Below are 26,262 nucleotides of genomic sequence, written 5' to 3' on the forward strand. Positions count from 1 at the left end.
CAAGAAGATATGTCAAAGAAATAATCAATCTTCCCATGTTTTCTTCTGCCTGTTACTTCTATGGCTTTTCTTCTTCCTTCCTAATTACAACCCTTAAATAGAATTCGTGCCTCATATCGAATTTACCGAGTATCATAATTCTTCCAAGTGGTAAAGATACCTCAAGACAAATGCTGGGCATAGAAGCCACAGGGCATAAATCTGCAAAGAAGTAAAAAGCTAAGCTTTTCAGACAATAAGGCTTCTCTCTCACTTACCAACTTTACATTTCCCTGTATGGCCCCGGAAGATGACTGGTTAGCCAGAGACGGGTAAGATTCCTCAAGGGAGGAACAACCTAAGACAGGCACAGTCGCAGGGGGGCCATCAGGTGAGAAATTGGGGATCAACAGAGGTGAGGCTTAGAACCTCACCACCCCCGTTCTGAGAGAAATCTGCATATGTGGATGTTCTATTGCCCTGGTCTAGCTTGGATTAACACATAGTCTACAGGCACACACCTGATCATCTACGTTTGCTCTCTTACAACACTAAGTTATGTTTTCTACCTTTATCTCGTATCTACCTACCACTTCAGCATTTTATTAGAAATAATAATAATAAAGAGAGAAATGTGGTATCCACATATAAATCAAGTATAAAAATCAAATGAATATTCATATTTGAACTGACTGTTTATAGTTCATAATGCATGATCAAAACCTAACGTTTCTGTGATGACTGCCCTTGTACTGTTCACCATGTAACTTATTCAGTATGTAAGAATTTTTTCTCCATGTAAGAACTTGTTCGTTATGCTTCAGAAGAGTGGAGACTGACGAAAATTAGGCTTGGGGTAGATTAATGATTGTGCATTGACTCCCTTATACAGAATTTTATTGTTGTTAACAACCATTTGATCAATAAATATGAGAGATGTCCTCACAAAAAAAAAAAAAAGTACACACTTCCAATTGTAAAATAAATAAGTAACCGGGATGTAATGTACAGCATAAGGAATATAGTCAAAATATTGTAACAACTTGGTATGGTGATAGCTGGTACCTAGAATTATCATGTATACAAATGTTGAATCACTGCGTTGTACACCTGTAACTAATGTAATACTGTGTGTCAACTACCCTTCAATAAAAAATAATTATCTACAAAAAAAAGAGAATTAACCTTTTCAAGAAAATAATACATATAGTGCAATATTATTCTGTCATAAAAAAGGAAGAACTTCATGCCATTTATGACAATATGGTTGGACACTGATGGCATTATGCTCAGGAAATAAGTCGGGCAAAAAAGGACGAACATTGTATGATCTCAATTATTGTGGAATTTAAAAAAACTCATAAAAACAGAGTAGATTGGTGATTGCTAGAGCTGAGACAGTGGAAGAAATGGATGAAGGTAGTGATAGGGCACAAATATCCAGTTTCAAGATGAGTAAGTTGTAGTGATCTGACATACACCATGATGACTATAGTTAAAAATAGTGAATTCCATACTAGAAAGTTGATAGTTGAATAATTATTAAAATTCATCACAAAAAATGTTAACAAGGTGACATGATGGTTATGTTAACTAATAATACTGTATAGCAATTTCACAATACATAAGTGAAAAAACAATCATCATATTGTTAACCTTAAAGTGTTCTATGTATCGATTACATATCTATAGCGCCAGAAAAAATGTTTAAATAAAACACTTTGCCAAGTAAAGTAGCCAGTCACAAAAAAGCATGTAATGTATAACTTCATTCATTTGATGTGTTCAGTTTAGGAAACACTCTAAGACAGAAAGTAGATTAAAGGTTGACCAGGGCTGGAGATGCAGAAAAAGGGATTTTCATCCACAGGGTAAAAGTTTCTTCTGGGAGTCATGAAAGTGCTCTAAAATTGATTGCCATGGTGGTTGCACAATTCTGTGAAGCCACTGGGAATTACTGAATTGTACACATTAATTTTTGCAATTGTACAGTTTATGAATTACATGTCAGCAAAGTTTTTATAAACAGAACAAAGCAAATATCTCTTGAACCATAATTTCCAAGACATTCTTATTCAGCTATATCCTTACTTATCTCTAGTTCTCGATTCAAGGAGAATACAGACACAGTCACATTTCACTTGCCACCATTCTTGAAACACTTCTAAAACATATTACATAAGATAGATCACTTGCATATTCAAGGTCACTGACTCTTAGCTAGATTTTATTATAGTAATAGTAATATTACTATATTATAGTAATAACACAAACATGAATCACATTCGTGTACAAGCAAGATCATCTACCTTTTCTTGCTCTTTTCACTTGCCCTCCAAATGCTCTGATCATATAATGTTTTCACTTGGAGGTGGAGGAGTTATACATTAACTTCCTGATAGATTTCTCCCTGATATAAGCAGCAGCAGTCGTACAAGGGGACAGAAATTTGAAGAGAGACGTTGTTTTCCACCAGGATGTCTATGAAATGGATTTCAGTTCCTCTGCTGCTACAGCTGGCTTGTTACTTCAGCTCTGGGAGCTGCGGAAAGGTGCTGGTGTGGCCCACAGAATACAGCCACTGGATCAACGTAAAGGCAATGCTGGATGAACTTGCCCACAGAGGCCATGAAGTGGTTGTTCTGGCATCTTCAGCCTCCATTCTTGTTGATCCCACCAAATCACCTGCAATTAAATTTGAGATTTTCCCTACATCTTTAACCAAGGTTGAATTTGAGGATTTATTTAGACAAATGGTCAGTAGATGGACATATGACCTTCCAAAAGATACATTTTGGACATATTTTTCACTAATGCAAGAAATTGGTTTAAAATATAGTGATTGTATTGAAAAGCTCTGTAGAGATGTAGTTTTAAACAGAAAATTTATGACAAAGCTGCAAGAATCAAGGTTTGATGTCGTTCTTGCAGATGCCATTGGACCCTGCGGTGAGCTGCTGGCTCAGCTACTCAACATACCTTTAGTGTACACGCTCCGCTTCTCTCCTGGCTATGAATTTGAAAAGCACGGTGGAGGACTTCCTTTCCCTCCATCCTATGTACCTGTTATTTTGTCAGAATTAAGTGATAAAATGACGTTCAAAGAGAGGGTGAAAAATATGATATATGTGCTTTATTTTGACTTTTGGTTCCAAGTTTTTAATGAGAAGAGGTGGAATCAGTTTTACAGCGAAATTCTCGGTAAGTCATTTTTTTAGTAGGTAATACGAAATTCCAATTTCCTAAAGTCTTGGAAGGTAAGCTTGTATAAATACAAAGTCAGAAGAATTTGTCTTTTATTATTAAAATGATATTTCAATATCACAAATATTATGGGAAGGCTTATATCATAGGTTCAATATGAACCTTGGGGTCCATTATTAGCACAAGATATTCCACGAAGTCAAAACCCACAAATCAAAGCACTGAGAATTTCTTGAAGCAATTACATATCCACTCTTTGTTTGCATTATCCTTTATTTTTTCTTTTTTAAATTTATCTAGGTATTTGATCCTCCTTTTATTAAAAATGGGGTCAAAATTATTAGCCATTGTATCCTTTATTTTTTAGAATAGTTTTGAGTTCACAACATGCATAGACTCCCCCATTATCAATATCTCCCACCGGAGGGAGCTATTGTTACAACTGGTGGATCTACATTGACACATTAGCATGCAAAGTGCGTAGTTTACAACAGAGCTCATTCTTGGTGTTGTACATTCTATGGGTTTCCTCAAATTTATAATGACATGTATCCACTACTATTATATCATACAGAATAGTTTCACTGTCCTAAAAATCCTCTGTGCTGTGCCTATCTGACATATACATTTCACTATACATTTTTCCATCTTTAAAAGAAAAGGCGCTAGAAATTTCACTAACAATCTTAATCAAAGTACACATGTAGATTGAGGAGTTATATTTTGCTAGCACCTCTAGTGCAGAGCATTGAAAATATTCTTTCACATGTTCTTCCTCAGTTTCTTTATTTAAAGATTAAACTGTTTTGCTATATTAGCAGGATTCTTTCACAATGGAGAGATACAATAACTCTACCCCAGACTCAGATGTATAATTTGAGGTTTATAATTATTATACATTCATTCATAAATGCCTACAAATCATCTCTTTTAAAGGCCTAAGATCTTGTCAAAAGGTGGACATATACATTATTAGTCTATGTTTAGAAAACTGTCTCTCCATTAAATAAAAAATGAACAAAATTAAGGGTGAGGCCAAAATTAAGGTCATGTCTAATTCCATACTTTTTTCCACATTTTATTTGCAAATATTTTTACTTAATAAAAAAATATTAAGCTCCTTACATGAACCAGTGCAGTCATAGGTACAAAGAAGTGAGCCAGAGTTTTCTTGGAAAAAAACTTCACAGTTTTCTTGGAAAACCTAGAATCAGGGAAAAAGCTTGCTAAACTGTAGAAACTAGACTGAGTACTCTAGGGAAAGGTGTTTCCACAGGTGGGATGGGGTTAGCTGACTGAGGAGATGAAATTGTTTAAATTTGCATGTGTTAGTTCTGTAACATAAACAAATGCCTGTTTAATTCTATATGGCATAAAATTAATTACTGCTTATGACTGTGAATGTACTGATGTGTTGCTATTTGTGATGAAAGTGCCTTACACTTTGTCTTTGTGTGTATGCATATACATATATATATAAAACGTGTAAATCTTAATGTGTATTTCTGTAATATATATGTGTGTTATCAAGCCATATTTTTTGTGTTTGTCTTATTTTATTTATATATTTTTATATTAAGTATATCAAATACAATGCACAGGTCTTAGTATACAGCTTGATGAATTCTGACATGTGTATACTCTCATGTAACCATTGCTGAGACCAAGATATCAACATTGTCACTAATTTTCCCCCTTCACGTATTTCACCCATTCCCCTACACACAATCTCCCCTATGGCAACCACCAGTTTTTTCTCTGTGCCCGTGAGTCTATTTCTGTTTTGCTCATTACTGCATTTCTTTTTGTTTTTTATATAACACTTCTAAGTGAAATCACGGGGTATTTCTCTTTGACTTATTTCACTTAGCATAACATACTCTAGGCCCATCCATGTTGTTTCAAATGGCACAGCTTCATTTATTTTTTGTAGCTGAGTAATACTGTACTGTGTATGTGTGCCACAGCTTTTTATCCATTCATCTACTGATGGACATACAGGTTGCATCCATCTTTTGGAATTAACATAGTAGTTCATATATTTTTTTAGGATTAGGGATTTTGTTTTCTTCATATAAATTTCCAGAAGTAGAATTGTTTATATTTCTATTTTTAGTTTCTTGAGAAACTTCCATACCACTTTCTATAGTGGTTGCAACACTTTGTAAACCCACCTGGAGTGAATAAGATTCCCTTTAATTCACATCATTGAAAACATTCCTTATTTCTTGCCTTGTTGATATTAACCATTCTGGAATGAGGTGGTATATCATTTTGGTTTAGATTTGCATTTCCGTGGTGATTAGTGATGAGCATATTTTCAAGTGTCTGCCACCATCTGTGTTTCTTCTTTGAGAAAATGTCTATTCAGGTCCTCTGCCCATTTTTTAGTGAGATTATTTATTTCTTTGGTGTTGACTTTTATTAGTTCTGTATATATTTTGGATATTAACCACTTATTGGATATATCATGTGAAAATACATTCTCCCATACAGTAGGTTCCCTTTTCATTTTGTTAATGGTTCCTTTATTGTACAGGAACTTTTTAGTTTGATGTAGTCCCACCTGTTTATTTTTGTTTTCCTTGCCTGGGATATGTAGCCAGAAAAGCATTACTAGCACTGATGTTCAAGGATTTACTTCGTATGTTTTTTTCTAGAACATTTGTGGATTCATGTCTTTGATATGGATATATGGATATATGTCTTTGATCTATTTTGAGTTTGTAATTATGTATGATGTAAGACTGCAATCCAGTTTCAACTTTTGCATGTCGTCCCCCAGTTTTCCCAATACCATTTATTGAAAAGCCAATCTTTTCCCCATTGTAATATTCTTGCCTCCTTTGTCATATATTAATTGACCATACAGGTGTGAATTTATTTCTGACCTCCCATTCTTTTCCACTGGTCTATGTATCTGTTCTTGTGACAACACAGTATTTTTTTGATTATGTGGCTTTGAAGTATTATTTGAAAGCAGGGCATATGATATCTACAATTCTTTATCAATCTTTGACTATTAGGGGTCTTTTGTAGTTCCATACAAATTTTAGGATTATCTGCTCTAGTTCTGTGACAAATGCCATTGGTATTTTGATAGGAATTGCACATAATCTGTAGATTGCTTAGGGAAGTATGGCTATTTTAACCATAGTAATTCTTCCTATCCATGAGAATGGAATAACTTTCCATTTATTTGTGCCTTCAAATTATTTCATCAGTGTCATAGATTTTAGGGTCTACATTTTCACCTCCTGTATTAAATTTATTTTAAATAATATATTTCGTTATTTTTTATGTAATTGAAAATGGGACTGATTTCTCAATTTCTCTTTCAATTAGTTCATTATTTGTATATAGAAACACAAAAGATTTCTGTGTATGGATTTTGTATTCTGAGACTTTACTGAATACATTTATTAAATCTAGTAGTTTTTTGGTGGAGTCTTTAGGGTTTTCTATGTATAATGTCATGTTCTCTGCAAATAATGACAATTGGACTTTTTCCTCATCAGTATGTATGCCTTTATTTCTTTTCTTATCTAATTACTATGGATAGAACCTTCAGGGCTATGTTGAATAAAAGTGGTGGGCATGGGCATCCTTATCTTGTTATTGATCTTAGTGGAAGTGCTTTCAGCTATTTGCCATTAAGTATAATGTTAGCTAAAACCAGATACCTTTAAACATTTTTGGATTCATTATCCCAAACTTCTTTCTTAAAGTTCTCTAGTGCATTCACATTACATTGTTCTCATCTCCTTTACCTTCTGTTTGTTTGTTTCCTTTCAGGAAGACCAACTACACTTTATGAGTTAATGGGGAAAGCTGATATGTGGCTCATTCGATCCTATTGGGACTTTGACTACCCTCACCCAGTCTTACCCAATTTTCAGTATGTTGGAGGCCTCCACTGCAAACCTGCTAAACCTCTGCCTAAGGTAACTTATTCCTTTTTTGTTTTGTTGTATTTGCTTTGAGATATTTCACCCGTATTCTGGCTTAAAAGAAAGACCATTCCTCAACAATATGAATATGTGTCCCAACAATATTTGCAACCAAACCTAACATTTCTTTGCTGTCATTCCAGCATTTAAACAATTCCTCATTTGAGATACCAGGGTCTGACATCTTACAGTATTAAAGGAATGGCTTAGCCTATTAAATCAGGTAATTTCTACTATATATCATATGTGGACAAAATCTCTGTAAAGCTCTCCTGGGGAACATGGTTTTCAACATCATAGCTGATTTACACAATGAGCACAGAGAAAATGTACACTGCATATATGACAAGGACAATGAATTCTGAATACTTAATGAACATCAAATAATTTTGACCACATCTGAAAACTGCTATAGTATAAAATTGCAAACGATTCTGTTAGCATATAGGATGATGTTCCTCATGGAGGAATGCAATAATCTCATGTTTTAAATTGATACTGTATCTTTAAGACATAATTTAACAGCAAGCCTCCTTTATTAAATTATTTCATGGTCCCTAAATCATGTTTATTTCAGAGCAAGAGAAAACTAAGATCTTATTCAAGGGTTAATCCAGTTTGATTTTGACGACAGAATATTTAGCTATATGTGGTAATTATCACAAGATCTAAAGCCTGAGGTAAATTAGCAAATGTTCTATTCAATCTGATGAATCAATCTATTGTTATTTTTCCAGCTTTATTAAAGTATTATTGACATATAAAATTGTAAGAGACAGAAGGTGTATGGTGATTTGATGTACCTACACACTGTGAAGGGATTCCCCTCATGTAGCTAATTAACACATCTATGATCTCACATATTTATCTTTTTTATGTGTGTGAGAACATAGAAGTTTTACCCAAAGCAAATTTCAATTATGTAATACACTGTTATCAACTATACTCATCAGATTACACATTATATCCTCAGACCTTATTCACATTGTATATGAAAATTTGTGATCTTCAATCAACCTCTTACTTTCTTTACCCTCCAGTCCCAAGCAACCACTTTTCTTCTCTCTTTTTTTGTGTCTGATTTTTTTTGTAAAGATTACACATATAAGTAATAGTAAGCAATTTTCGTCTTTGTCTGGCAACTTACCATAATGCCTTCCAGGTCCATCTGTGTTGTCACCAAAGCCATGATTTCTTTCTTTCTCATGGCTGAATAATATTCCTTTGAGGGTGTGTGTGTGTGTGTGTGTGTGTGGCACATAACATTTCCTTGATCCAATAATACACTTATAGACATATAGGTTGATTTTAGCCTTGTCTGTTTTGATAATGTTTCAATAAACATGGGAATGCATATATCTCTTCTATATCCTGTTCTCATTTCCTTTGGGTAAATGGAACTGGGATGACTGGATAATATGTTAGTTTTTATTTTCATTTTTTAGCAAAGTCCACACTGTTTTCCATACTTCCTGTACCATTTTACATTCACACCAATAGTGCCCTAGAGTTTCCTTTTCTCCACATCCTCACCAAATTTATTTTCTCTTTTCTTTTTTCATGATAGGCATTCTAACAAGTATGAAATAATATCTTTGTGGTTTTGATTTTCATTTATCTTATGATTAGGTATGTTAAGCCCCTTTTCATGTACCTGTTATCCATTACATGTCTTCTTTGGAAAATGTCTATTCAGTTCCTCCACCTATTTTCCAACTGTATTATTTGGTGCTATTTTTATGGGTTCTTTATATATTTTGACTATTAACCCTCTATCAGATATATGATTTGCAAATACTGTCTCCCTTCTATAGGTTGTCTTTTAATTTTTTTCAAAATTTCCTTTCCTGCACAGAAGGTTTTAGCTTGAGATATTCCCACCTGTTCATTTAGCTTTCATTGCCAGAAAGGCTTTTTTCCTTCCTGATAATTCATTGTTAGTGTATAAATATTCAGTGGAATTTTGTGTATTGATTTTGTATCCTGGAACTTTACTGAATATGTTTTCATTAATTCTAGCAGATATTGGTGAAGTCCTTAGAGTTTTATGTATATAATATCATGTAATTTGTAAATAGAGACCGTTTTACTTGTTCTTTTCCTATTTGGTTGCCTTTTATTTCTTTTTCTTACCTAACTGCTCTAGTTTGGGCTCTCAGTTCTATGTTGAATAAAACTGGCAATAGTGGGCATCCTTGTCTTGTTCCTGATCTTAGAAGAACAACTTCCAGCTTCTTTTATGGTGTTTCATGTGGGCTTTTCATATATGGACTTTATTGTGATGAGCTAGGTTTCCTCTAAACCCAGGTTGTTTAGTTTTCATCTTTAGTGGATGTTAGATTTTGTCCAATGCTTTTTCTACCTCTATTGGGAAGATGTGATTTTTTATCCTTCATTCTGTTACCATGGTGTACCACATTTATTGATATATGGATCCTGAACCATCCTTGCATGCCTGGAATAAATAAATCCTACTTGGGGTGAATAATTGTTTTACCTCCTCTTTTATTTTTTGAAGAAACTTTATGAAAAGGACAGGTACTACTTATTATTTAAATATTTGTTGAGTTCATCATGAAGCTATCTGGCTGTGGAATTTTCTCTGTTGCAAGATTTTTTATTACTGACTCACCTTACTATTAACACTCTTCAGATTTTCTATTTCTTTATGATTCAATCTTTGTCAATTGTATATTTCTAAGAATTTATCCACTTTACTAGATTGTCAAATCTGTTGTTATATAATTGTTTTTAGTAGTCTCTTATGTCTCTTCTTTGTATTTTTGTCATTATCAGTTGTGATATCTTATCTTTAATTTAAAATTTAATTTGTTTGAGTCCTGTCTCTTTGTGTCCTAGAATGTCTAGCTGAAGGTTTGTCTATTTTGTTTATCTTTTCAAAATAAGTGCACTTAGTTCCAGGGATATTTTCTATTGTGTTTTAGTCTCTACTTCATGTGTGATACTTGTTATTTCCTTCCTTCTAACTTTGGGCTTAGTTTGTAGTTCTCTTTCTAGTTCCTTGAATGTAAAGTTAGGTTATTTATTTGAGATCATTCTTTTTCTTATTGTATCATTGTAAACATTCTTCTTAGAATTGTTTTTTCTGTGGCCCATAAAGTTTGTTATGTTGTATTTGCATTTTTATCTGACTCAAGATATTTTTTTCTCTTTGATTTATTATTTGACCAATTGGTTGTTCAGTAGTATATTGTTCAGTCTTCACATATTTGCAATTTTCCACTTTTTTATTGTAATTTATTACTAATTTCAGCTTGAAGAACTACATTTAACATTTCTTGTGAGACTGTTCGGGTGAACTTCTTCAGCTTCTGCTTATCTGGAGTCCTCTGTCTTTCACTTTCAATTATGTAAGACAATTTTTCTGGGCAGAGCGCTGTTCATTGGCAATTTTATTCTTCTAGTACTTCGAATCTATCATGCCAGTCTCATTTAGGATGAAAAGTTTCTGCTGAAAAATCTTCTGATAGTTTTATGGTGGTTCCCTTGTATATATACCAGGTTGTTTTTCTCTTCCTATTTTCAATATTTTCTCCTGTCTTTAACTTTTGACAGAAATTTCCTGATTGACACCTTAACCATTACAATAGCTCCAATTTATCATGGGGGTGAGCTCCAACTAACACATGCATGGCAGGTGCTAACGTGGTAGAGAGGGTGTTTATGACTGACAATAACTCTGGTATTAACATTGTGCTCACAAAAATATATAGATTGAAAAGGTGCAGTATGAAGCATTGTGCAGTGAATAACACATTCTAATGGGCCATCAATTTTACAATATATTTTCACCATAAAAGAAGTCATATTTAACAAAGGAAATACTGTCGCTCAAATATGTAACTACATACACACACCCAAATGCACGCACACACACACACACACACACACACACACACACACACACGTAATTGTATTATAAATAGGACATTTAGGCTATTTTGTGAAAATTGGAAAACTATACCAGATCCCTTAATATCAGTAATTCTTAACCTCTAGCTATTATATGATTTAGAGAGAGTGTTTGGGAAATTCTCATGAAGTGTATGTTTGCATTATATAACTGAAAGAAAACTGTATTAAGTCATCCCAATCATAATGCTTAGTGCTCATAGGGAAATAAAATACTAATGGCCAAACTAAAGTAATTAAACAGAAAACCTGCATGGAATAAACAAGATTCTGCTTCATGGCCTCCTCCCAACAATCTACATTAGTAATTAGTAGTATTATAAATGAATAGTCTTGGTATAATACTGTCTAATAATGTTACCTTCAAAATACCGAATGCTGTCCTATTTCATTCTTACTTATACATGCACATAAAACCATGCAAAAATATATATAATAATGGAAATTAACCTCATATTACATACATCTTTTCAAAGGAATTGAAGGGTTAGGTCCATTTAAAAAAAATACAGTACTGAAAACATAAGTGAGCTTCCTCAAAAAAATTAAAACTAGAATTACCATTTAGTCCAGGAATTCCATATCTTAGCATACACCTGATATAATTAAAATCAGAATATCAATAAGATATTTGCACACCCATTTTATAGCAGCACTATTCACAGGAGCCAAAAAGTACAAGCAACCCAGGTGTCCATTGACAGATGGTTCAATAAGCAAAATGTGGTATTTATACACAATGGGATTTTGCTCAGCCATAAAGTAGAAGGAAAGTCCATGGTTCCACATGGAAAAGCTTGAGAACATCATGCTGAGGGAAATGCGCCACTCACAAAAAGACAAATCTGCATGTTTCCACTTATACGAGGTATCCACACTGCACAAATTCATAAAAACAGAGACTAGAATGATGGTTGCCAGGGATGGTGAAGGGGAAAAGGGATATTTTTATATAATAATATAGAGTCCTAGTTTTGCAAGATGAAAAAGGTTTCCACATTGGTTCCCCAACAATGTCAATGCACACATTACTGAAATGTATACTTAGGAATAATTAGCACGGTAAATGTTATGTCATGTGTATTCTACCAGAATTTGAAAAAGCAGGCACTACTCCAATAATTCCTGATTACACTGCGTTTCTCTCTTTATTTGTTTCTAGCAGTCCTTTCAACAGTGTTCGCTATGCTGTTCCTCTTTTTTGATGGAACCAATACTTTTTCTGCAGGAAATGGAAAAGTTTGTCCAGAGCTCAGGGGAAAACGGTATTGTGGTGTTTACTCTGGGGTCAATGGTCAGTAACATGTCAGAAGAGCGAGCCAATGTGATTGCGTCAGCCCTTGCCCAGATTCCACAAAAGGTTAGATAATGGGCCTTAATTGTGTGCAACTACTAATGGGTCTGTTCAACTCTGCAAAGGGCCTGCTTACAGAAATTTCCTGCATGCCACCTCAACCTTATGATAGCTCCAGTTAATGTCAGGTATGAGGTCAAACTGATGTATTCGTGACAGATGCTAAAGTTGTCCTGAGGGTGTTTTTGACAATAACATTGATATTAACATTATGATCACCAAATATATGTATTTCAGATTTGTGGTGTGAAGTTTTGCTACTATAATGGTATTGGAGGCAGGTACAGATATCATCAAATTCTATCCTATCACTTGCCTTGTTCCCCTGCAGGATTCCTGAGGGTTGTGTACACACTACAGACGTACCCAGAAAGGTATTAAATCTTAGCAGTGACATTATGCACAAAATGATAAAGTCTGAACGGCATCATGCAGTTTAGATTTGCCAGGTCATCCCGGCGTCTCTTATTTCCCCTAAATTTTGGAATAGGCCTGTTCAGTGTACTTTTCAGGGTCCTATTCAGGAAAGGATGGCCAGGGCTCACCAAGCTGCATTAGGGAACCATCCAGCCACTCTGATTCAGGATAGGAAAACTGACATGCCCTGATGGACTCGGCCCTATACAGAGGGAAGGGAGAATATAAATGAGGAGGGACATAGATCCACCCTCAAGGTGACCCCATGCTTAATGACGTGTGGCCCTGGAAAGGACTCTGCTTTTAACCTATCAGAATAACAAATCCTTTCGAAGAAGAAGAGAATATATGAAGGAGTCAGCCAGAAGCAAGCTTAACATAGGAAGTTTCAGATGTCCCCTCTCCATGAAGCACAGTAATATATTGTTTTCTGATGTATAGACTATACCTGCTCTACTGGGGTATTTGTGACCTATTTTTTATTTTCCTAACTGCAGCGGCTTTTCCTTATCACCTCTGCGAATTTTCTGCTGAGAATCTAAAGTTACTTGAACATTCATATAGCAAATATGTATTATGACTGTAAATTGTAATTCATTTCATGAGGATCACTGGGGAAATCCAAAAACAGAATCTATTTACGTGCAGGGCATAGAAATCACTTGGCTGTTGGTCCCAGATTAATCAACATTGTCAGTGCTTTGTAGTACATAACTGAAGTGTGAACACTTGGTTGAATGAACTTTGCCATCATAACAACTTTGGGTTTTTTTGCAACCGTTGTATTGTTTTATATGAAGTACTGACAGGCTCTACTCTCTCCATTTGAATAAGTTTCACACCTAGAAATATTAATGATACTCTGGATTCATGTAAATAACCAACTCTTTAAATTTTTCTTGCAAATAGTGCCTAACAATTAACAATCAAAAAGAAGTTAGATGCACTTACTATGGAGAAATTATCTATGTTACAAATTATTAATAAACAGAATTATTTATTTCTCAGAAGAAGTAGATTCCATAAATTAGCCTTTTTATAAATTAAGAAATGTAAAACTAATAAAATAACATGGAATAAATGGATATAAGTCAACTCTTTTCTGTGCGTTACACTATAAAAATATTATTACATTGAAAGATATGAGCAATTATAATAAAAATATAAAACACATGCATACATCATAGAGACTTACTCCTTTTTTGCACTACAGTTATAATGACTACCTAAAAATGTCTTAAATACTTTGATTTCTCATTGATAATCTCAGTTGCCCAACCTCTATTTGTGAAACATCATGATTGCATTCATAACCTGATTGAATATAAAATAAGAATGCAAATTGTGGGTATTCCTATTATACCAGTATTTTATAGTTCTCATTTTTAACATCATTTGTCCTTATCACTTATGTATCTATGAAAGGTATTTAACTAGATTATCTCTTAATTTGCTTAGAATTTTCACATGCTATATCTTCTATGTTTGCCTCATAGAGTATGGTTATTTTCTTTACTTGAACAGGTTCTGTGGAGATTTGATGGCAAAGCACCAGATACCTTAGGGCAGAATACTCGGCTGTATAAGTGGATCCCCCAGAATGACCTACTTGGTAAGAATTGAAAACAAACTCTGAAATGAGAGTAACTCCACCCAGTGATAATAGTTCACCAGAGAAGAAATTTACTGAGCATTGATCATTGAAAAACTCAAAAACAAAACTTAACTTCCATATATTTGTTTTGCAGTCCTAGGGGGAAAAGGATAAGCTATAAAAGTTGTAATTTATTATACAGTCTCCTTATGGCCAGAAACACAGTACCTTTATTTCAGGTGTAATTATTTCTTTCAGAGAATTTATTTATTTACTTACTTACTTACTTACTTACTTATTTTTATTTTGGTATCATTAATATACAATTATATGAGCAAGACTGTGGTTACAAGATTTCCCCCATTTTCAAGTGTCCACCCCATACCCCATTACAGTCTCTATCCATTATTTTAGTAAGACGCTATAGAGTCACTACTTTTATTGTCTGTGCTTTACTGCCTCCCCGTGCCCACACACACACATTATGTGTGTTAATCGTCAGGCGCCTTATTTCCCTTCTCCCTCCCTTCCCACCCAAACCCCCAGTCCCTTTCCCTTTGTCCATTCCTGGGTTATAAGTCTGCTGCTGTTTTGTTCCTTCAGTTTTTGCTTTGTTCTAATGCTCTACAGATGAGTGAAATCATTTGGTACTTGTCTTTCTCCTCCTGGCTTATTTCACTGAGCATGATACCCTCTAGCTCCATTCATGTTGTTGCAAAAAGTAGGATTTGTTTTCTTCTTATTACTGAATAATACTCCATTGTGTACATATACCACATCTTCTTTATCCATTCATCTATTGATGGACACTTAGGTTGATTCCATTTCTTGGCTATTGTAAACAGTGCTCCGATAAACATAGGGGTGCATAAGTCTTTGGAAACTGGGAAACTGCATTCTTAGGGTAAATCCCTGTGAGTGGAATTCCTGGATCAAATGGTATTTCTAATTTTAGTTTTTTGAGGAATCTCCATATGGCTTTCCACAATGGTTGAATTAGTTTACATTGCCACCAGCAGTGTAGGAGGGTTCCCTTTCTCCACATTCTCGCCAGCATTTGTTGTTCCTATTCTTTTCAATGTTGGCCATCCTAACTGGTGTGAGGTAACATCTCATTTAGTTTTAATTTGCATTTCCCTAATAATTAGTGATGTAGAACATCTTTTCATGTGCCTTTTGGCTGTCTGAATTACTTCATTGGAGAATTGTCTGTTCATACCCTCCACCCCTTTTTTAATAGGGTTATTTGCTTTTTGGATGTTGAGGCATGTGAGTTCTTTATATATTTTGGATGTTAACCTCTTGTTGGGTATGTCATTTAAAATATATTGTCCCATACTGTAGCATGCCTTTTTGTTCTGCTGATAGTGTCCTTTGCTGTACAGAAGCTTTTTAGCATGATGTAATCCCATTTGTTCATTTTTATTTTGTTTCCCTTGCCCAAGGAGATGCATTCTGCAAAAAGTTGCTCATGCTAATATTCAAGACATTTTTGCCTTTAGTTTCTTCTAAGAGTTTCATGGTTTCATGACTTACATTCAGGTCTTTGATCCACTTTGAGTTTACTTTTGTATATGGGGTTAGACAGTAATCCAGTTTCATTCTCTTGCATATAGCTGTCCAGTTTTGCCACATTAGCTTGTTGAAGAGGCTGCCATTTCCCCCATTGTATATCCATGGTCCTGAATCGTATATTAATTGACCATATATTCTTGGGTTTATATCTGGGCTCTGTAGTCTGTTCTATTGGTCTATGGGTCTGTTCTTATGCCAGTACCAAACTGTCTTGATCACTGTAGGTTTAGTAGCTTGAAGTCTGGGAGCATAATCTCCCCTGCTTTATTGTTCCTTCTCAGGATTGCTGTGGCTATTGTGTCTTTCGTGGTCCTGTATGTATTTTAAAACTATTTGATCCAGTTCATTGAAGAATGCTATTGGTATGATAATTGAATCTGTTGATTGCTTTAGGCAGGTCAATAATATATTGACAATATTAGTTCTTCCTATCCATGAGCATTGGATGTGTTTCCATTTATTGGTATCTTCCTTAATTTATCTAATGAGTGTCTTGTAGTTTTTAGTGTATAGGAATTTCACTTCCTTGGTTAGGTTTATTCTGAGGTGTTTTATTCTTTTTGATGCAACTGTGAATGGAATTGTTTTCCTGATTTGTGTTTCTGATAGTTCGTTCGTGTATAGGAATGCAACAGATTTCTGTGTATTAATTTTGTATCCCACAACTTTCTGAATTCAGATATTAGATCTAGTAGTTTTGGATGGATTATCTAGGATTTTTATGTAAAATATCATGTCATCTGCAAACAGGGACTGTTTAACTTCTTCCTTGACAGTCTGGATGCCTTTTATTTCTTTGTCTTGTATGATTGCCATGGCTAGGACCTCCAGAACTATGTTGAATAAAAGTGGGGAGAGTGGGCATTCTTGTCTTGTTCCTGATCTTAAGAGAAAAGCATTCAGCCTCTCACTTTAAAGTATAATATTGTCTGTGGGTTTGTCATATATGGCCTTTATTATGTTGAAGTACTTGCCCTCTATACCCATTTTGTTGAGAGTTTTTATCATGAATGAATGTTGAATTTTGTCTAATGCTTTTTCAGCATCTAGGGAGATGATCCTGTGGTTTGTGAAATTCTTTTTGTTAATGCGGTGGATGATGTTGATGGATTTTTTAATGTTATACCATCCTTGCATCCCTGGAATAAATCCTACTTTATAATGATAGATGATCTTTTTGATGAATTTTCAATTTGATTTGCTTATATTTTTCCAGTATTTTTGCATGTATGTTCATCAGAGATTTTGGTCTATAAGTTTCTTTTTTTTGTGTGGTGTCTTTGCCTGATCTTTTTTTAGAGTGATGCTGGCCTCGTAGAATGAGTTTGAGAGTATAACCTTCTCTTCTACTTTTTGGAAAGCTTTAAGGAGGCTGTGTATTAGGTCATCACTAAATGTTTGATAAAATTCAGCAGTGAAACCATCTGGTAGAGGGGTTTGTTCTTATGTAGGTTTTTGATTACTAATTTAATTCCCTTGCTGTTAATTGGTGTATTCAGATTTTCTGTTTCTTCCTGGGTCAGCCTTGGAAGGTTGTATTTTTCTAGAAAGCTGTCCATTTCTACTAAGTCATCCAGTTTGTCAGCTAGCATGTATTTTTTCATAGTATTCTCTCATAAATCTTTGTATTTCTTTGTTGTCTGTAGTGATTTTTCCTTTCTCATTTCTGATTCTGTTTATGTGTGTAGACTCTTTTTTTCTTGATAAGTCTGGCTAGGATCAGAGAATTTTTCAATAGTTACTTGGATCTTTGCCCTGACTCCTAGTTCTCCCACATTGTGTCTATCTTTTCCCCTTCTATGTGGGAATTTAGGGTCATGAAAAATGAAAACCTCCTTTACTATTTGTGATTCTCCATTTTCTATAGGAAAATATCAATAATCTTCATGAAGATATAACACATTTCAGATTAAAGTGCAGCTTTTCCTTCCTCTGATTCCAGAGCCATCACTCTCACTTTTCCAGCTGCTTTGACACCCTGTATGTAAGACTCAGTGGCTTCACTATTTCTTTAAGAGAATATGTCCTAATGTGCCATCTCCTTTTTTCTCTGCACATTTCTTAAATCTGAAATGTTCTCTTTCAGCTTGTCCACCACAATCTTGTATTCATTTTTTAGTCACATGTGCCACACCAATCTTCATTTATCTTTCAGCAGACTTTCATGCTTCTTGTTCGAAGTTTTGAAAAATATTTTAGTGCCCTTTCCTCTGTATGAAAACCTATGATCTAGACCACACTGCCTCTTTCAGTGTCTTCTACTGTCCAAGTCTCATTTTATTTCTAAGATTCATAATTAATAATTTGCTGAAATTCACCTAATCCTAGGTCATCCAAAGACCAAGGCCTTCGTAACTCATGGTGGAGCCAATGGCATCTATGAGGCAATCTACCACGGGATCCCGATGGTGGGCATTCCGTTGTTTGCAGATCAACCTGATAACATCGCTCACTTGAAGGTCAAAGGAGCAGCTGTCAGACTGGATTTGGGTACACTGTCTAGTACAGATTTGCTCCGTGCATTGAAGAGAGTCATTAATGACCCTTTGTGAGTACCGCAATTTTTAAAAATACATAGTATATACAGATAGGTTCTTTTGTCAAGAGTGAGCGTGAGTTTCATCCCATATTTAAGAGGTGAATTTTGAAACTTTTAACATGATTTCACCCATCTTAAATCTGCTTTTATTTTCACCAAGACATTTATTTCAAAGTTGCATGTTCAGCCCATGTTTTAATGAGTAACCAATGACTGCAACAAATTTCTACATAAGCAAATGCACAAGTTATACAGGTAGTTGTAAAAAGAAACATTTTAAACAATATAGAATCCAGAATGAACGAATGAAGAACTTGAAGTTATATAAAACATTCCAGTTCAATATCATAACTTTATAAAATTATAAATGTTTTTTTCTAAATATCTTTTATAATTTTAATGTATTTTATAATGATATGTAATTTACATACCATAAAATTCCATGTTTATGTGTAATGTATATGTTATATGTTACAAAGTTATAAAACCATCATCATAATCTAAATTTGGGACATTTTCATTAGTCCAAAAAGAAATCTCTTGTGCCTTAGAAGTCACTCTCCATTCTCCCTGCCTTAGCCAACCATTATTGTACTTTCTTATAGTTATAACTTACCATATTCTGAACATTTCATACAAATGGAAACAAAAATATATGTTTCAAAAATATATACTTCTTTTCACTTACCATGCTTTTCAGTTTCATCCATGTGGTAGTTCTATATTGCTGAATAATATTCCAGGATATGAGTATGCTACATTTATTTATCCTCTTATCAGTTCATGAACATTTTGACTATTTCCCCATGTGGCTATTACGAACATTGGTATATGCATTTTTGTGTGAACATATGTTTTTCATTTCTTTTGGCTGGATATTTAGGAGTAGAATTGCTAGGTCATATTTGGTAACTCTTTGAGGAACTGCCAAACTGATGTCAAAAGAAGTTGTGCCATTTCACATTCCCATCAGCGTTGTATGAGAGATCCATACTTTGTCAATACTTCTTATCATTTTTATTATTATTATTATTATTATTATTACCATTCTAGTGGGTTGAGTGGTCTCTCCTTGTGTTCTTGATTTGCATCTCCCTTATAGCAAAGGCTATTGAACATCTTTTCATCTGCTTATTGGCCATTCATATATTCTTTTTAGAGAAAGGTCTATTTCAATACTTTGATAAGTTTTGAATTTGGAGGTCTTATATTTGAATAAAATTAATTCCTAATGTACTATGATACAAGTATTTTATCAGATATATGATTTGTTAATATTTTCACTCAGTCTGGATAGTTTGGTTCCTCAATTACTTGATTGTGTCCTTTGAAGCATAAAACTTTTTAAATATGATAAGATGGATAGTAAACTCTTCTATATTATGGGAAAAAATAAGGTGGTAGAATCTGCAGTGCCTAGCATGACAACCTTCAATTCAGCATTTATTACTGCTATCAGCATTTATTGTATTAGAAGTTAACACTTAAGAAATACTCAAAAAATGTATATTATCAAGAAAATGATGGAATAATTGAAGATAAAAATACTTTTAAATAGGCAAGAAATAATAGAAAAGAAATACAAAGAAGGTGTACAAATAAAAAAGAAACAGAATAAACTGGTAAATGAAAATGTAAATATGTCAGTACTTACATAGAATCTAAACAGGCTAAATCATTTAAAGAGAATTTAAAATTGTCAGGTACAATTTGAAAAGCTATATATACTGTTTAAAATATATGCTTAAATGGAAGTGTAAAAGATTATAAGTACAAAGGTAGGAAAAGATCTATTGCAGCCAGTAATCATAGAAAGATGTTAAACCTATAATAATATCAGACATCATAGTGCAGAAGCACTAGTAAAAATAAAACTAAATCTTTCATAATAATAAATACATAGATATTTCAAAGCAATGTAATTGATCAACTGATAACACCTACTAATAAAACCCCAAATAAAGCAAAAGTGAACAAAAGAAAAATCTAATATATAAATGTATAGACATAATAGTTTCTAAATACCTTCCTTAAAAACAGAAAAAAATGACAAAATAATGGAATAGTACCTGAAAGTTTTGAAGAACACAATTTAAAAATGCAAACTTTTTTAGATATATATAGGTATAGAAATAGATAAAACAAAAGAGAATACACATTTTTTCAAGATTGGAGTAGATAGTGGAATTGACCATGTGCTGGTTCATACATGAAGACTCAGTAATTTGAAATATACAAATCAGAAAGAGTATATTGTCCACCTTATTAGAATTCATTTTGAAATCATCAAAAAGAAAGATAGCTGAGACATCTCAAAATTTTGGAAAGCAATATACTCTTACATTATTCAGAGTCAATAAAGAAATCATAATCATAAATATGCCTTCTTCTTAGCAACTCCACTTCTAGATATATACACAGAATGGTAAAAAAATGTAAACCAAAAAATTTATGGCAGATTTTTATTAATAATTAGTATACTAATAATATTTAGTAATAATGGCCAAAAAATTGTTAACAGAAATGTCTGTTCTTCATTAAGTCAAGAGACTATTGGTGGTATGGCCAGGCAAAGGAATACTATACAGCAATGATATTAACCAACAGGTAACACACAAATGACAATTTGGTTCCAAAATAAAAATAAAAGAAACTAATTTATGGGGCTTAAATTTCGGATACCCATTAATTCAGGGAAGATAGTAGTGATTGAAAGGATCAAGGAAATCAGGGTGCTTCTGGGTAGCTTGTGATATCTTATTTCAATATCTGAATAACTGGAACATCAGTGCATTCACTTCACAATAATTTTCTAGCCAATTCTGAAATTTTGAGCAATTAGGCTTATGCACATTTTTCTTATGTTTTCATACTTACATGTTTATTATATAAAATAAAATGCATTTTAAAAACTCTAGAAATCAAGTAGAAAAAAAAAAGACCACACACACACACAAATAGAAGAATGCCCAGGTTTGCTGTCACAGAGTGGCACAGTGAGAAGGCCAAAATGCCCAGAGGAGTGTGTGTGTGGACCAAAGGATTGGAGAAGAGGTTGCCAGAGTCTGCCCATGTAAGGTCCTACAGGCCAAGAACAGATTTGGAATTTATTCTAAATGTGATGAAAGGTCAGATGGAAACTTTAGCAAAGAGCATCATAATCTGATGTCTATTTCAAAGAGCATACTGGCTACAGGACGGAAAATAAAAAGAAGGGCGAGGAGAGAAGAGTGGAAACACAGGGATTGGTGAAGAATCATTTCACCCATCAAGACACAATTCACGCTAAGTACTTCATGAGGATCATAATAAAAATGCACTTTCACCATCTCATTCTTCATTACCTCTGCTAGAAAAGATTAATTTATCCCATCTTAACTTTGTCTTCACTTTTTAATTGTCAATCAGAAAATTCCAATTTGAAAGCCAAACCCAATTTAAAAATGTACTACTTCTGTAATTTTAAAACACTTATTTTGTATCATTCATAAGACACTTTTCAAAAACCTTCCATGGGGATGATATGCTTAGGCAAATTAAGTTCCTTTCCATGTTGCTATCTTTGTATTTCCTCTTCAGATATAAAGAGAATGCTATGAAATTATCAAGAATTCATCATGACCAGCCAATGAAACCTCTCGACCGAGCGGTCTTCTGGATCGAGTTTGTCATGCGCCACAAAGGAGCCAGGCACCTGCGGCCAGCCTCCCATGACCTCGCCTGGTTCCAGTACCACTCCCTGGATGTGATTGGGTTCCTGCTGGCCTGTGTGGCCACTTCTCTATTTGTCATCACAAAATGTTGTCTGTTTTGTTGCCGGAAGTTTGCTAAAATAGGAATGAAGGACAAAAAGGAGTAGTTCTTTCTGAGGCCAGAAGGTGGGGTGACTCACAGATGGGCCTCTCCAGTTTATTCCAGCGAGAAGCTGCGATGTAAGGTTCCCTTCCTCCTGTGATAAAACGACTTTTTACAATTTAGTTTATCAGATCAAATTTGTTTCCAAGGTATTTACTACTTGTTTAAGAGTTAGAAATATGTCATACTATAGAGAAAAAAATGACATAAAATAAAACTATTTTTCTAATTCGAAAAGTGTACCAACAAAAGTGACCTTAACTGTGTTTCCTGCCACGCATATGGACACAAAAGCCTTATTCACAGTATAAGTACTATTGTGCAAAAATTCAGAATATTTTAATTTCCCTTTGGTGCAGAAGTTTATCTAATCATTTTTATTGTGCATCTATCCTCAGCAACACTCCTTACCTAAAAACATGGCAAGCTATTTGCTTTCATCTAGTTTAAATCAATTCCCAGAGGAATGTTTGTAGAATTAGAAATATAACAACTACAACCTGTTTCTGTGGCTCCAGGAGGAAGGCGGTCCCCCATCCTGGGCAAGTTCTTTATGAACCTGCTGAGAATGAAGAAAGATAGGGAAAGGGAAAGGGTTTTTATTTGTCATGGCTCAGTGTCTCTCACAGAACTCCCCCAAATCCTCTGTCTCTGGCCCCACTAGCAAGATAGTTACCCCATTCCTGTGACTGGGTTGTGTGCTCCGCATATCCCTGCTTCTTTCCAGAGGAACTCCATTGGTGGGTGTCTGGTGACTGATGGGCATCTGACCAATTACACCCCAGGAAAGGAGGGGAGAAGAGAATGGCCATTTACTCTCTGCCCCTTGCTCCAGGCCATCCATGAGGGACCACAGTGGAGTGGTAAACATTACATTGATGTGCAAATAGGTCCTTATATGCATACTACTATCAAGGCCAGGTGGGATATTCTGGTTGAAAACTTCCATTTACCCCATAGCTTCCTATTATACAATTAAGCTATGTGAAAGTCTTTGATTTCATGACTGAAAGGGTATTTCGCCGTGACTCTCCTTACCCGGAATGACTCAGGAGACATGGCCCACGCAAGAGATTTTATTATCTGAAGGAGAGAGTGGCTGCCCCAGAGGGTGGTGGGGAGAGAGAGAGAGAGAGAGAGAGAGAGAGAGGGAGGGAGGGAGCAGCAGAGAGAGCAGGGGGACAGAGACACAGAGACAAAGAGAGAGTGAGCAGCAGCGTGGCGCAGAGCGTTGTGCCTTTTATTGTGGTGGATCCTCGGGGCCTGTTGCTTTGGGGGAGGGTTGGGATGTTTAGAGATAAGGCAGGGTAGTAAGCCCAGGCAAGCCCCGGCATAATTCTCACTGGCTTATGGTGCTTGGGACCCTGGGGCAAAAGGAAGATAAATTACTATTTTCTTATATTCCTCCCTTTTCTGTTTTATAAGTGGTAGAGGATTTGGGAAGGGGTGTAGATTAGTCTTCAGTAACTGCTTCCTGCTGATTAGGGGCGATGAAGTTCATTTTTGTATTGATGGGGGCAGTCGTCAGATAAGCACGTGGTCTGCAGTGGTGATGGCGTGTTCCAGGTTCTATAAGGATCATTGTTTTTGGAGAGGGTTGGTAATCCTGTAACGTAAGCTGGTTAAAGGTTTGGTTAGAAATTTTTTGCATTTGGGCTGATTGCTATGTTTACACAAGGTGACTGAATTAATAGCATTTTGGGGGACATATGTGTAGGCAGCAAAGCAACCTGTAGGGCAAAGGGAATCCTTGATGGTGCAATCTTTTGGACAGTCTGAAAGAGAAGAAAGGGCTGGCATTGGGAAGATAGGTCTGGTGAGAGAATAAGTGTTGAGCCCAGTGTTAACAATCCTGAGGCATGACTCATGGCTGTTGTAAAGGAGGTCTTAGGACTCTGTGCTGGCAGAAACTTCTTCATTGATGAGTGGAAGCGGAGATGAGCAGCACAAAATGTGGAAAGTAAGAGGTCCCGTCAGGGTGGAGGAGTAGGAACCTGTGGAAGATTTGGTGGGAGGAGAATTAAGGGAGACAAACGGCTTACGGTGGGAGTTGTGCATCTAGTGGGGAAGACCCTGGAGTTTAACTGCAGTTGGCATGGAAAGGATTACTGTGTATGGTCTTTGCCATTTGGAAGTTAGGGATGGTGTCTTTGTTTGGAATGGGCATGGTTTGGAGAAGTTTTTTCCTGTCTATGGTAATGGCCTTGTAGCGCCGGGAGAGCTGAACTCCCAGGTATGTGACCTGAGCCTGAGCGGCAGACAGCTGAACTTTGGAGGGTAAAACTCAATAGCTGTGTTCTGAGAGAAAGTTTAAAAGGAGAATAGTATCTTGTTGACAGATTTGTAGGGAGGCACTGCACAGAAGAATATCATCTATATATTGAAGGAGGGTGGAGCTCAAGAGAGTAAGGGATTTGAGGTCTTGTGCTAGAGCCTGTCCAAAAAGGTGGGGACTATCCCTAAAGCTTTGGGGAAGGACTTGTTAAGTCTTCTCTGAATATTAAAAAATTAACTTAACATAAGGAATTGCCTGCCTTGATTTTTCTCTGGGATACCAGCGTCTTGGTCTAGAAGCATATCAAAAGGCTGCCTGCTCAGTTCCCAAGGTGGGCTGAGGTATTGTCTATGCTAAATAATCCTGCCTTTTACTATGCTGTCTACAGCTGGGTCTGCAGTTAATTGCTCAGTTTGCAAAATTACCTCCTCAGATCTGAAGGAGGAAAGATAGCACATAGGCTTGGGCCTTTCAGTATGTTAAAGTGAATCTTATACACGATTACAAATGATTAGCATAATAAAATATGTGCTACTCTTCTTTATCTGGGGAACATTAACTGATCTCACTGAAGAATAATTCTAGAGCTTAATGTTCAACATAGTTTTAGTAGGGGGTGTTCCTACCATGTAGTTACATTGCTCTGACTGCAAATATCCTGCCTTGCTTTCTCCAGAGGCTCTCACTTTATTCTAAGCTTATGGTCCCTGTCTCATTCCCCCCTCTACAGATGGAGACCCTAGCTGCTGTTAGGGAAAAGGGACGATGACCACTCTGGCTGCTTCATGCTGAGAGGGGGTGCAGTAAAGGGTGCAGCTGAGACAGGGACCATGGGTGTAGTCAGAGTAGGGTGAGAGCCTCCAGAAAAAGACCCCTACCAAAACTCCATATTAAACAATTAAACAAAGACAGAATCACACTAATTCTCTAAAGTAAAGTATCAAGCTAAGAATATAAGCATTCTTCAGTGAAGATTAGTTAAAACTAAAAAGCCAGGAATAACCTGGCCTGGAATGTTTGAACATCCCCCAGATAAGAAAATACCTCAGCATAGCCCATGTCTTGTTTGTGTCAATTAAATGAGGTTATTGTAAAGCTTTAACCTGCTAAAAAACCCAGTTTATCTTTAACTTTATCTGGATGCTGTTTTTCCTCTTACAGCCCCTAACCAAGTAATATATATAACCTGGGCAGTTAATGTCACAGGCAAGACCAGCCATAAACAACATAGTGAAAGACAGGAAGGATCCCATCTTAAAGATAAGAAACTAAGACTATTTAACAAACAGACAATAACTCAGCTCACCCTGAGAAGAAAACAAGCAGCCTTGATTAATAGACTCCCAAACAAAAACTGCTATTATTCTAAGGAAGAACCAAAGCAGTAAATTTCTTATGTTAACTCCGCAAAATAGTCTGGAAAACTGATAAGAGACTTAGTGTCTCTTTTAAGATAAACACTTAGAGACCATCTGGTAGACACATGCCTAACTCTTAGTCTCCCAACTGCCTATAAACCCCCTAGACAACGCACCACCGCGGACTCTCTTGTCCCCTTCTGGCATAAGTCGGGAGCTCTGTCCTTTC

At 35.4% G+C, this 26,262-nt stretch overlaps 1 protein-coding gene across 1 annotated transcript; it reads left to right on the top strand.

Moving 5' to 3' along the window:
* Positions 1–2,404: 2,404 nt before the first annotated feature.
* LOC118928677 (UDP-glucuronosyltransferase 2B31-like) lies at positions 2,405–22,466 on the top strand. The gene is made up of 6 exons (XM_057502292.1): positions 2,405–3,180; positions 6,979–7,127; positions 12,295–12,426; positions 14,362–14,449; positions 18,335–18,554; positions 22,125–22,466. Exons 1-6 carry the CDS (start codon positions 2,457–2,459, stop codon positions 22,402–22,404), a joined length of 1,593 nt encoding a protein of 530 aa, XP_057358275.1. The 5' UTR covers positions 2,405–2,456; the 3' UTR covers positions 22,405–22,466.
* Positions 22,467–26,262: the final 3,796 nt, after the last annotated feature.

The sequence above is a fragment of the Manis pentadactyla genome, chromosome 5 (assembly GCF_030020395.1).
Source record: "Manis pentadactyla isolate mManPen7 chromosome 5, mManPen7.hap1, whole genome shotgun sequence".
Taxonomy (NCBI): domain Eukaryota; kingdom Metazoa; phylum Chordata; class Mammalia; order Pholidota; family Manidae; genus Manis; species Manis pentadactyla.